Genomic DNA, 12,587 nt, shown 5'->3' on the forward strand with positions numbered 1-12,587 from the left:
ACTTATCCTGTACGGATACTGAGTTACATCCTGCATTATACTCCAGAGCTGCACTCACTATTCTGCTGGTGGAGTCACTCTGTACATACATTACATTACTTATCCTGTACTGATCCTGAGTTACATCCTGTATTATACTCCAGAGCTGCACTCACTATTCTGCTGGTGTAGTCACTGTGTACATACATTACTTATCCTGTACTGATCCTGAGTTACATCCTGTATTATACTCCAGAGCTGCACTCACTATTCTGCTGGTGCAGTCACTGTATACATACATTACTTATCCTGTACTGATCCTGAGTTACCTCCTGTATTATACTCCAGAGCTGCACTCACTTTTCTGCTGGTGCAGTCACTGTGTACATACATTACATTACTTATCCTGCACTGATCCTGAGTTACATCCTGTATTATACTCCAGAGCTGCACTCACTATTCTGCTGGTGCATTTACTGTGTACATACATTACATTACTTATCCTGTACTGATCCTCAGTTACAGACCTCTCATTTGTGATAGGTCAGGGTGGTCTTACCCTCTATCGGGTAGGTAGGTGATGTTATTTTGAGCTCTGTAGAAGCTTGTGCAATACATTTGCCATTCAACATCTTCCGTTCATACAGAATAAGATCAGTGAAGGAGCTGCAGAGATACAAGAGGTTAATGTTGGTGTCAGATGTAATTTTATTTCCTGTCATATATTTCAGGAGCGTTAACCCTGCTGAAAAGTCCCTGGCAATCGGCATACAGTTCATGCTCCTGAGGATCCTTGGTAAGAGTCCTTTGTTTTCTGCTGAGTTCAGTTGTCCTGTCCAAACAGCAGCTCCGGGGACATCACTGGACAATTATTTCCTCTTATTAGACTAAATAGTCCCTTGCACAGGGATCGTGTTGTCCTCGGTCCATGGTAACCGATTACAATAACATAGTCGCCTGTTCCAAAAGCTTTGTAGCTGTTGTACAGGGATGGACATGGCTGGTGTCGTGTTCTGGTCCATAATATCTAAGGATTTAATGTTTCAGTCTGTGGTTTTCAGTAGCTTAGTATTGTATTCTAGTCCCTGGTTTCTTCCATCCATTGTGTCCAAAGGTTTAATGTCCCATTTAAGGATGAGAAAACTGGTCCAAATTTCTGAAAAAGATCAGATCCACAGGAAATTGAATTTTTGGTGATTCATTTTGGGTGAGCCAGAGAGAGAGCCTAGAATACAAATGTATGGACCTCAACTATATACTGTATGTGCATTGTCTTAGGGGTAGTCTTTCTAATTACGGAGAGCCCCTAGTATGCTGAGTACATGTATGTAATATTGTAGGCCAGGCGATGCACCTCTGGGTTTCTGTGATATACTGTATATATCAAATAAATATTCAAATTAGCTTTCCTAAACTTATATGATGCCAGTAGATGTTAGACATGATAATTTGCACACATTTTTCCCAGAAATCAGAGAAGCATTTTCTAGTCTACAATAGTCATCACATATATATCAACTGGTCTCTATAAGGCCTCATGCACACGACCGTTTTCCGTGATTTTCTGCGGACCCATTGACTTTTAATGGGTCCTTTGAAAACTCGGAAAATGCACACAAGATTGGCATCCGCGTCCGTGATCCGTGGCCGTTGGCAACTTTCACACAGACGGATCACAGATCTGTCTGCATAAAAGCTTTTTCAGATATGAGTTTTCACTTCGTGAAAACTCATATCCGACAGTATATTCTAACACAGAGGCGTTCCCATAGTGATGGGGACGCTTCAAGTTAGAATATACTGAGAACTGTGTACATAACTGCCCCCTGCTGCCTGGCAGCACCCGATCTTTTACAGGGGGCTGTGATCCGCACAATTAACCCCTCAGGTGCCGCACCTAAAGGGTTAATTGTGCGTATCATAGCCCCCTGTAAGAGATCAGGTGCTGCCAGGCAGGAGGGGACAGACCCCCCTCCCTCCCCAATATTATATTCATTGGTGGCCAGTGCGGCCTCCCCTCTCCCCCCCCCAGTTAAAATCACGTTTCGAATCCCCCATCATTGGTGGCCAGTGCGGCCTCACATCTCCCCTCCCCCCCCCTAGTTAAAATCACGATCCCCCTTTATTGGTGGCAGTAGAGTTCCGAACGGAGTCCCAGTTTAATCGCTGGGGCTTCGATCGGTAACCATGGCAACCAGGATGCTACTGCAGTCCTGGTTGCCATGGTTACTTAGTAATTTTTAGAAGCATTATACTTAGGCTACTTTCACACTTGCGTTCAGAGCGGGTCCGTCTGGTGTCTGCACAGACGGATCCGCTCCTATAATGCAGACGTTTGCATCCGTGCATTATAGTTTAAAAAAAATTCTAAGTGTGAAAGTAGTTCAGACGGATCCGTCCAGACTTTACATTGAAAGTCAATGGGGGACGGATCCGTTTGTGAAAATTGAGCCATACTGTGTCAACTTCAAACGGATCCGTCCCCATTGACTTACATTGTAAGACTGGACGGATCCGTTTGCCTCCGCACAGCCAGACGGACACCCGAACGCTGCAAGCTGCGTTCGGGTGTCCGCCTGCTGAGCGGAGCGGAGGACAAACGGTGCCAGACTGATGCATTCTGAGCGGATCCGCATCCACTCAGAATGCATTAGGGCTGGACGCATCCGTTCGGATCCGTTCGGGGCCGCTTGTGAGAGCCTTCAAACAGAACTCACAAGCGGAGCCCTGAACACTAGTGTGAAAGTAGCCTTCCCTGCGAGCTGCGATGTCTGTGACCGGCCGGGCGCTCCTCCTACTGGTAAGTGAAAGGTCTGTGCTATAAGCAATGCGCGGCACAGACCTTTCACTTACCAGTAGGAGGAGCGCCCGGCCGGTCACAGACATCGCAGCTCGCAGGTAAGTATAATGCTTCTAAAAATTGCTAAGTAACCATGGCAACCCACGACTGCAGTAGCGTCCTGGTTGCCATGGTTACCGATCGGAGCCCCAGCGATTAAACTGGGACTCCAATCGGAACTCTCCACTGCCACCAATGATGAGGGAATGTGATTTTAACTAGGGGGGGGGGAGATGTGAGGCCGCACTGGCGACCAATGATGGGGGATTCGGAACGTGATTTTAACTGGGGGGGGGAGATGTGAGGCCGCACTGGCCACCAATGATGGGGGATTCGGAACGTGATTTTAACTTGGGGGGGGGAGGGGAGGCCGCACTGGCTACCAATGAATATAATATTGGGGAGGGAGGGGGTCTGCCCCCTCCTGCCTGGCAGCACCTGATCTCTTACAGGGGGCTATGATACGCACAATTAACCCTTTAGGTGCTGCACCTGAGGGGTTAATTGTGCGGATCACAGCCCCCTGTAAAAGATCGGGTGCTGTCAGGCAGCAGGGGGCAGTCATGTACACAGTTCTCAGTATATTCTAACTTGAAGCGTCCCCATCACTATGGGAACGCCTCTGTGTTAGAATATACTGTCGGATATGAGTTTCACGATCTAACTCAAATCCGATGGTATATTCTAACATAGAGGCATTCCCATGGTGATGGGGACGCTTCAAGTTAAAATATACCATTGGATTGGAGAAAACTCAGATCCGATGGTATATTAACTCCTGACTTTACATTGAAAGTCAATGGGGGACGGATCCGTTTGCAATTGCACCATATTGTGTCAACGTCAAACGGATCCGTCCACATTGACTTGCATTGTAAGTCAGGACGGATCAGTTTGGCTCCGCACGGCCAGGCGGACACCAAAACGATCCGTGGATCCTCCAAAAATCAAGGAAGACCCACGGACGAAAAAACGGTCACGGATCACGGACCAACGGAACCCCGTTTTGCGGACCCTGAAAAAATACTGTCGTGTGCATGAGGCCTAATAGAAATAGTACCCACCCAGAAGTTCCCCTTAAGGCCTTGCCACAAGAAAAGCTGTTCTTATCTTCATTTCTATGATAAAGTGTTTTTGTCCTGAAAGAGACAGATGCAGATGTGAGGCTGGCTTAGCTTTTTTCATTGCTTTGCTATGTAAGCTTGCTTAAATGGCTGGAAAGCATCACTTTGTGAAAATGCTATAACAATAGCAGTTATGTGGATGCTGTGTTCCTTTTATTGTAACAGTTAACTGCTGTGCAGTAGCCAGTAGTTATACTTATAGCTCCTGCTGTCCCAATTCACCTCAATGGGAAGGCTCCCTCATATAGCAAAGATAGACAACACCTTTAGCAATTGTATCTCACTGTTTTGGATCACAATCAGATAAACCAGAGAGACCTCCAAAGTAACATTCAACTGAAAGTGAGAAAAGAGAATTACAACACAAGACCCCAATCACAACTACAACAAGAGCAACCAAGTAGGACAAGTTTCTCTTGAGATGTTCTGGTTTCCTTGTCCTTCTAGAAAGAGAACTAGCTTGTATGTTTTATTAAGAGAGTTGTAAGAGTTGTGGGATGTTGTAATTTTCTTGTCTCACTTTCAGTTGAATGTTACCTTGGAGGTCTCTCTGGTTCATCTATAGTTGATCCAAAAATGTGAACGAAAATTGATAAAAATACTGAGGTGCTGTATTCTCAGATGAATAGGAAGGACTGTCCCATTGAAGTGAAACAGCAGGAGCTATCATTATACTTATTTGCTGCTGCACAGCAAGTAAATAAACAGTAAAGAGAACACAGCAGCAATGGGAGCACAGCTTTGTTTTCACACAGTGGATTGGCAGAGATGATTTCCTGCCTTTAAAACATGCATATGTTGCAAAGCTATAAAAAAGCTAAGCCAGCCTCACATCTGCAAACAAGCTCTTTCAGAACAAGACCTCTTTATCAGATAAGCAGTTTTTCTAGGTAAAAGGCAATGGGGAGAAGTGCTGGGTGGGTACTATTTCTATTATGGAAACTGGATGATATACGTGATGACTATTGTATGCTAGACAATGCTCCACTTGATTCCTGCGGAAAATATATGCAAATTATCAGGTCTAACATCTACTGGCATCAGACAGGTTTAGGAAAGCTAATTTGAATATGTTTCCCAGAAACCCCGAGGGGCATCACCTGGCCGACAATATTGAGTACATGTACTTGGCATACTAGGGGCTCGCCATAATGAGAAAGAGTACCCCTAATATATTTTGGAGAAACACACATTTGTGTACTGGGTTCTTTCTCTTGCTCTCTTTTCCTCGGTTTGTGTCCCAGTCACTAGTGTCCAGTTGTTTGCTTTCCAAACATATACTCACCTCATACATTTGAGTGCGAAGAGGCCATCACAGCCATCTTGACTGTAGAAACCGTGCAAAATCTCGCGCAGGGTGAAGTGTGCGTTTGAGATTTCACAGCAGTGTCTTCAATCAAAATGGCTGTGACAGCATCTCCGCGATCAAATGGATCGGGTGAGTATGTATTTATTAATTAACTTTGTTAAATGGATTAGCTCCTGAAAGGCCTTAATTTTAATGTCAGATACCGCAATCAGTGATGAATGCTGCATTTGAAGGGTTCATAGAATGTGTCGGCAGATAAGAACCATTTGGCCCATCTAGTCTGCCAAATATACTGAGTACTATGGATAGCCCCTGGCCCTATCTTATATGAAGGATGGCCTTATGCCTATCCCATGCATGCTTAAACTCCTTCACTGTATTTTCAGCTACCACTTCTGCAGGAAGGCTATTCCATGCATCCACTACTCTCTCAGTAAAGTAATACTTCCTGATATTACTTTTAAACCTTTATCCCTCTAATTTAAAACTATGACCTCTTGTAGCAGTTTTTCTTCTTTTATATATTCTCTCCTCTTTTACCTTGTTGATTCCCTTTATGTATTTAGCAGTTTCTATCATATCCCCTCTGTCTCGTCTTTCTTCCAAGCTATACATGTTAAGGTCCTTTAATCTTTCCTGGTAAGTTTTATCCTGCAATCCATGTACTAGTTTAGTAGCTCTTCTCTGAACTCTCTCCAAAGTATCAATATCCTTCTGGAGATATGGTCTCCAGTACTGAGCACAATACTCCACATGAGGTCTCACTAGTGCTCTGTAGAGCGGCATGAGCGCCTCCCTCTTTCTACTAGTAATGCCTCTCCCTATACACCCAAGCATTCTGCTAGCATTTCCTGCTGCTCTATGACATTGTCTGCCTACCTTTAAGTCTTCTGAAATAATGACCCCTAAATCCCTTTCCTCAGATACTGAGGTTAGGACTGTATCACTGATTTTATATTCTGCTCTTGGGTTTTTACGCCCCAGGTGCATTATTTTGCACTTATCCACATTAAATTTTAGTTGCCAGATTTTTGACCATTCCTCTAGTTTTCCTAAATCCTTTTCCATTTGGTGTATCCCTCCAGGAACATCAACCCTGTTACAAATCTTTGTGTCATCAGCAAAAAGACACACCTTACCATTGAGGCCTTCTGCAATTTCGCTGATAAAGTTATTAAACAATATGGGTCCCAGAACAGATCCCTGAGGTACCCCACTGGTAACAAGACCTTGGTCTGAATATACTCCATTGACTACAACCCTCTGTTGCCTGTCCCTCAGACACTGCCTAATCCATTCAACAATATGGGAGTCCAAGCCCAAAGACTGCAATTTATTGATAAGCCTTCTGTGTGGGACAGTATCGAAAGCCTTACTAAAGTCTAGATAAGCGATGTCTACTGCACCTCCTCCATCTATTATTTTAGTCACCCAATCAAAAAAATCAATAAGATTAGTTTGACATGATCTCCCTGAAGTAAACCCATGCTGTTTTTCATCTTTCAATCCATGGGATTTTAGATGTTCCACAATCCTCTCCTTAAGTATGGTTTCCATTAATTTCCCCACTATTGATGTCAGGCTTACTGGCCTATAGTTGCCCGATTCCTCCCTACTACCTTTCTTGTGAATCGGCACAACATTTGCTAATTTCCAATCTTCTGGGACGACTCCTGTTGCCAGTGATTGGTTAAATAAATCTGTTAATGGTTAATGCTAATTTTAGAAAAGTCTGTTTTTCTAAAATCTAAAACTTCAATGATAGAGTACAGCGCAATCGCCATTCCCTGTCATTGCGTCCACCACATACAAAGGAATGTCCTTCGTGACAAAGTAATTCGTCACAAATCAAATTTCTTTGTGAAATTTGGCGATGCAGCTAATTAAATTTTTCAGATCTTCGCTGATCTCTAATTGTAACTTAAATCAGAGTAAATATTCTAGAGATTATTAATGTTTATTCTTTACTTTGCGGGTGATTTATGTATTTCCCATTTTCCAGCCTGGCTGCCGGGTCCTGTCATGTTCGGCAGTATGATTGATAGCACCTGCATACTATGGGGAAAAAAGTGTGGAGCCAAAGCAGCCTGCCAATATTATAATACCGATCTGCTGAGGCAAAGGTAAGTGACCATCCAAATCATGAGCATGAGGAGATCTACACAGATAAAGATCTTCCATTATACCACAGGATAGAGAAGAGATGTCAGTCTCCCCATTGTGATCCTTCATGTGAGAAAATAATTTTAAACCTAACAATGGAAAAATGGGCGAGCACTCATACACTTGGCAACCAAATTGACATATGCCGAAAATATTTATTATTAAATCCCGATAAAATTCAAGTAATAAAAATAATAAAAACAGTGTATTAAGCAATGACATACAAAAACTACAATCACATAAACTATAGTAGATATAATAGTATAGTCGATATTGTATTGAATGCTAAAATATATGATAATAAAATGTTCAATACTAGTCAATAGTCGATAAATTCACTGATATAAATCACACACCAAAAACTTCAAGTATTGTCCAGGTATTATACACTCACCTAAAGAATTATTAGTGCCCCCATACTAATACGATGTTGGACCCCCTTTTGCCTTCAGAACTGCCTTAATTCTACCTGGCATTGATTCAACAAGGTGCTGATAGCATTCTTTAGAAATGTTGGCCCATATTGATAGGATAGCATCTTGCAGTTGATGGAGATTTGAGGGATGCACATCCAGGGCACGAAGCTCCCGTTCCACCACATCCCAAAGATGCTCTATTGGGTTGAGATCTGGTGACTGTGGGGCCATTTTAGTACAGTGAACTCATTGTCATGTTCAAGAAACCAATTTGAAATGATTGGAGCTTTGTGACATGGTGCATTATCCTGCTGGAAGTAGCCATCAGAGGATGGATACATGTTCTCATTCTGTTTACGCCAAATTTGGACTCTACCATTTGAATGTCTCAACAGAAATCGAGACTCATCAGACCAGGCAACATTTTTTCAGTCTTCAACAGTCCAATTTTGGTGAGCTCGTGCAAATTGTAGCCTCTTTTACCCATTTGTAGTGGAGATGAGTGGTACCAGGTGGGGTCTTCTGCTGTTGTAGCCCATCCGCCTCAAGGTTGTGCGTGTTGTGGCTTCACAAATGCTTTGCTGCATACCTCGGTTGTAACGAGTGGTTATTTCAGTCAACGTTGCTCTTCCATCAGCTTGAATCAGTCTGCCCATTCTCCTCTGACCTCTAGCATCCACAAGGCATTTTCGCCCACAGGACTGCCGCATACTGGATGTTTTTCCCTTTTCACACCATTCTTTGTAAACCCTAGAAATGGTTGTGCGTGAAAATCCCAGTAACTGAGCAGATTGTGAAATACTCAGACCGGCCCGTCTGGCACCAACAACCATGCCACGCTCAAAATTGCTTAAATCACCTTTCTTTCCTATTCTGACATTCAGTTTGGAGTTCAGGAGATTGTCTTGACCAGGAGCACCCCCCTAAATGCATTGAAGCAACTTCCATGCGATTTGTTGACTAGATAATTGCATTAATGAGAAATAGAACAGGTGTATATGCTGTTATTGTGAAGGGGGAGGTAATTCCTCTGTGAATCTATCTCAGATTGGGAAAATGAGTGTCACTTTAAATATTGTAGCTGTATTTCCCCTGGGAACGCAATGTATTCATAAAATGTCCACAGGAATCCTGATAATGTTGGATTAAAAAGTCTCTTATGGTATTTCCTTTTAAAGTCGAGGTAAACTTTAAATCGGTAATAGGCTTACCGTCTGGTATCTGCTGTCTCCCTGTTGCTTGAGTGGAGCTATAAATGTCTGCCGGCTTATTTGATCGCTCCTTCCAGCAAGCTGGTTCAAATTTTGCGGGAGTTCCAAAGATCGCGGGAGTTGACACTCTGTTCCGCAGTTTCCTTCGGTACAGCTTTTCGACGATAAAAGTAGTTGTTCCTTTACTGTAAAAAAAAAATTCTTTCTCTGTATGGCCATACAGTTTTATCGGAGGCTTCTCAATACAGGTACATCACTTGTTTCACCATACGCGTTTCGGGTAGATTTGCTCTCCCTTCCTCAGTGCTCAAGTGTCTGCCTGCCTGGCCTTCATTTTTATCCATTCCTTTATTACTTCCCAACTCTCAAACACCTGCTGTTCATGCTGTTCCCAATTGGTCAGGAAATCCATTTACTTTTTAACAGAGGGTGGGGTGATTCCCTCTATATGAGCTTGCAGCACCACCCTGTAACTACTAAGGAGTGAGCCACTACAACCCACTACAATTTAAAACCCGTTGCTAAAAAAGTATGGCTAAAAGGAACTGACAACTGCTATGATAAATATCTGCCTCAAGTAAATGTTTGACAAAATACATTTACTGATAGCCATGTATATATCACTGTACATGTAAAATAATACAACCTACAGACAATATTTACCATATAACAACAATAATGTTGCCCCATGTACAAAAAAATATATAAAAAATATAACAAAATTAAAGTTGAGCGAACACCTTGTTTGGGTTCGAGAAGTTCAGCCGAACTTCCCGAAAATGTTCGGGTTCGGGATCCGAACTCAACCCGAACTTCGCCCCGAACCCGAACCCCATTGAAGTCAATAATGGGGACCCGAACTTTTCGGGACTAAAAAGGCTGTAAAATAGCCCAGGGAAGGGCTAGAGGGCTGCAAAAGGCAGCAACATGTAGGTAAATCCCCTGCAAACAAATGTGGATAGGGAAATGAATAAAAAATAATAATAATAATAAAAAAAAAAAATTAACCAATATCAATTGGAGAGAGGTCCCGTAACAGAGAATCTGGCTTCATGTCAGCAGAGAATCTGGCTTCACGTCACCCACCACTGGAACAGGCCACCATCAGATATATAGGCCCCGGCACCCAGGCAGAGGAGAGGTTCATTCCACTTTGGGTTGCCCCGCAATATAATGGTAAAATGAAAATAAAAATAGGATTGAATGAGGAAGTGCCCTGGAGTACAATAATATATGGTTAAGGGGAGGTAGTTAATGTCTAATCTGCACAAGGGATGGACAGGTCCTGTGGGATCCATGCCTGGTTCATTTTTATGAACGTCAGCTTGTCCACATTGGCTGTAGACAGGCGGCTGCGTTTGTCTGTAATGACGCCCCCTGCCGTGCTGAATACACGTTCAGACAAAACACTGGCCGCCGGGCAGGCCAGCACCTCAAAGGCATAAAAGGCTAGCTCTGGCCACGCGGACAATTTGGAGACCCAGAAGTTGAATAGGGCCGAACCATCAGTCAGTACGTGGAGGGGTGTGCACAGGTACTGTTCCACCATGTTAGTGAAATGTTGCCTCCTGCTAACACGTTCCGTATCAGGTGGTGGTGCAGTTAGCTGTGGCGTGGTGACAAAACTTTTCCACATCTCTGCCATGCTAACCCTGCCCTCAGAGGATCTGGCCGTGACACAGCTGCGTTGGCGACCTCTTGCTCCTCCTCTGCCTTCGCCTTGGGCTTCCACTTGTTCCCCTGTGACATTTGGGAATGCTCTCAGTAGCGCGTCTACCAACGTGCGCTTGTACTCGCGCATCTTCCTATCACGCTCCAGTGCAGGAAGTAAGGTGGGCACATTGTCTTTGTACCGGGGATCCAGCAGGGTGTCAACCCAGTAGTCCGCACACGTTAAAATGTGGGCAACTCTGCTGTCGTTGCGCAGGCACTGCAGCATGTAGTCGCTCATGTGTGCCAGGCTGCCCAGAGGTAAGGACAAGCTGTCCTCTGTGGGAGGTGTATCGTCATCGTCCTCCGTTTCCCCCCAGCCACGCACCAGTGATGGGCCCGAGCTGCGTTGGGTGCCACCCCGCTGTGAACATGCTTCATCCTCATCCTCCTCCACCTCCTCCTCGTCCTCCAGTAGTGGGCCCTGGCTGGCCACATTTGTACCTGGCCTCTGCTGTTGCAAAAAACCTCCCTCTGAGTCACTTCTAATAGACTGGCCTGAAAGTGCTAAAAATGACCACTCTTCCTCCTCCTCCTCCTCCTGGGCCACCTCCTCTTCCATCATCGCCCTAAGTGTTTTCTCAAGGAGACATAGAAGTGGTATTGTAACGCTGATAACGGCGTCATCGCCACTGGCCATGTTGGTGGAGTACTCGAAACAGCGCAACAGGGCACACAGGTCTCTCATGGAGGCCCAGTCATTGGTGGTGAAGTGGTGCTGTTCCGCAGTGCGACTCACCCGTGCGTGCTGCAGCTGAAACTCCACTATGGCCTGCTGCTGCTCGCACAGTCTGTCCAGCATGTGCAAGGTGAAGTTCCACCTGGTGGGCACGTTGCATACAGAGATATAGCGTCCCTGGCCGTGCTTACTGGTCCACGTATCTGTGGTTAGGTGGACCTTGCCACAGATGGCGTTGCGCAGTGCACACTTGATTTTATCGGATACTTGGTTGTGCAGGGAAGGCACGGCTCTTTTGGAGAAGTAGTGGTGGCTGGGAACAACATACTGTGGGACAGCAAGCGACATGAGTTGTTTGAAGCTGTCTGTGTCCACCAGCCTGAATGACAGCATTTCATAGGCCAGTAGTTTAGAAATGCTGGCATTCAGGGCCAGGGATCGAGGGCGGCTAGGTGGTGGGAATTTACGCTTTCTCTCAAATGTTTGTGAGATGGAGGGCTGAACGCTGCTGTGTGACATGGTGGAGATGCTTGGTGACGGAGGTGGTGGTGTTAGTGGTACATCCTCTGTTTGCTGGGCAGCAGGTGCCAATGTTCCTCCCGAGGCGGAGGAAGAGGCCGAGGCAGCAGCAGAAGAGGTAGCAGGGGGAGCCTGAGTGACTTCCTTGTTTTTAAGGTGTTTACTCCACTGCAGTTCATGCTTTGCATGCAGATGCCTGGTCATGCAGGTTCTGCTAAGGTTCAGAACGTTAATGGCTCGCTTCAGGCTCTGATGGCACAGCGTGCAAACCACTCGGGTCTTGTCGTCAGCACATTGTTTGAAGAACTGCCACGCCAGGGAACTCCTTGAAGCTGCCTTTGGGGTGCTCGGTCCCAGGTGGCGGTGGCCATTAGCAGGCGAACTCTCTTGGCAGCGGGTGTTCTGCTTATGCCCCCTGCTCCCTCTTTTGCTACGCTGTTGGCTCGGTCTCACCACTGCCTCTTCCTCTGAACTCTGAAAGTCAGTGGCACGACCTTCATTCCATGTGGGGTCTATGACCTCATCGTCCCTTGCATCTTCTTCCACCCAGTCTTCCTCCCTGACCTCCTGTTCAGTCTGCACACTGCAGAAAGACGCAGCAGTTGGCACCTGTGTTTCGTCATCATCATAGACGTGCT

The 12,587-nt window shown here is 45.1% G+C and overlaps 1 protein-coding gene across 1 annotated transcript in view; it reads left to right on the plus strand.

Annotated features, from left to right (window-relative positions):
* LOC120996567 (solute carrier organic anion transporter family member 2B1-like) overlaps positions 1-12,587 on the plus strand; it is a 134,347-nt gene that overhangs the window by 100,364 nt on the left and 21,396 nt on the right. The window contains exons 13-14 of the mRNA XM_040426555.1: positions 711-775; positions 7,254-7,374. Of these exons, the coding sequence (XP_040282489.1) occupies positions 711-775; positions 7,254-7,374 (186 nt within the window). The remainder of the gene's footprint in view (positions 1-710; positions 776-7,253; positions 7,375-12,587) is intronic.

Source organism: Bufo bufo, chromosome 3 (assembly GCF_905171765.1).
Source record: "Bufo bufo chromosome 3, aBufBuf1.1, whole genome shotgun sequence".
Taxonomy (NCBI): domain Eukaryota; kingdom Metazoa; phylum Chordata; class Amphibia; order Anura; family Bufonidae; genus Bufo; species Bufo bufo.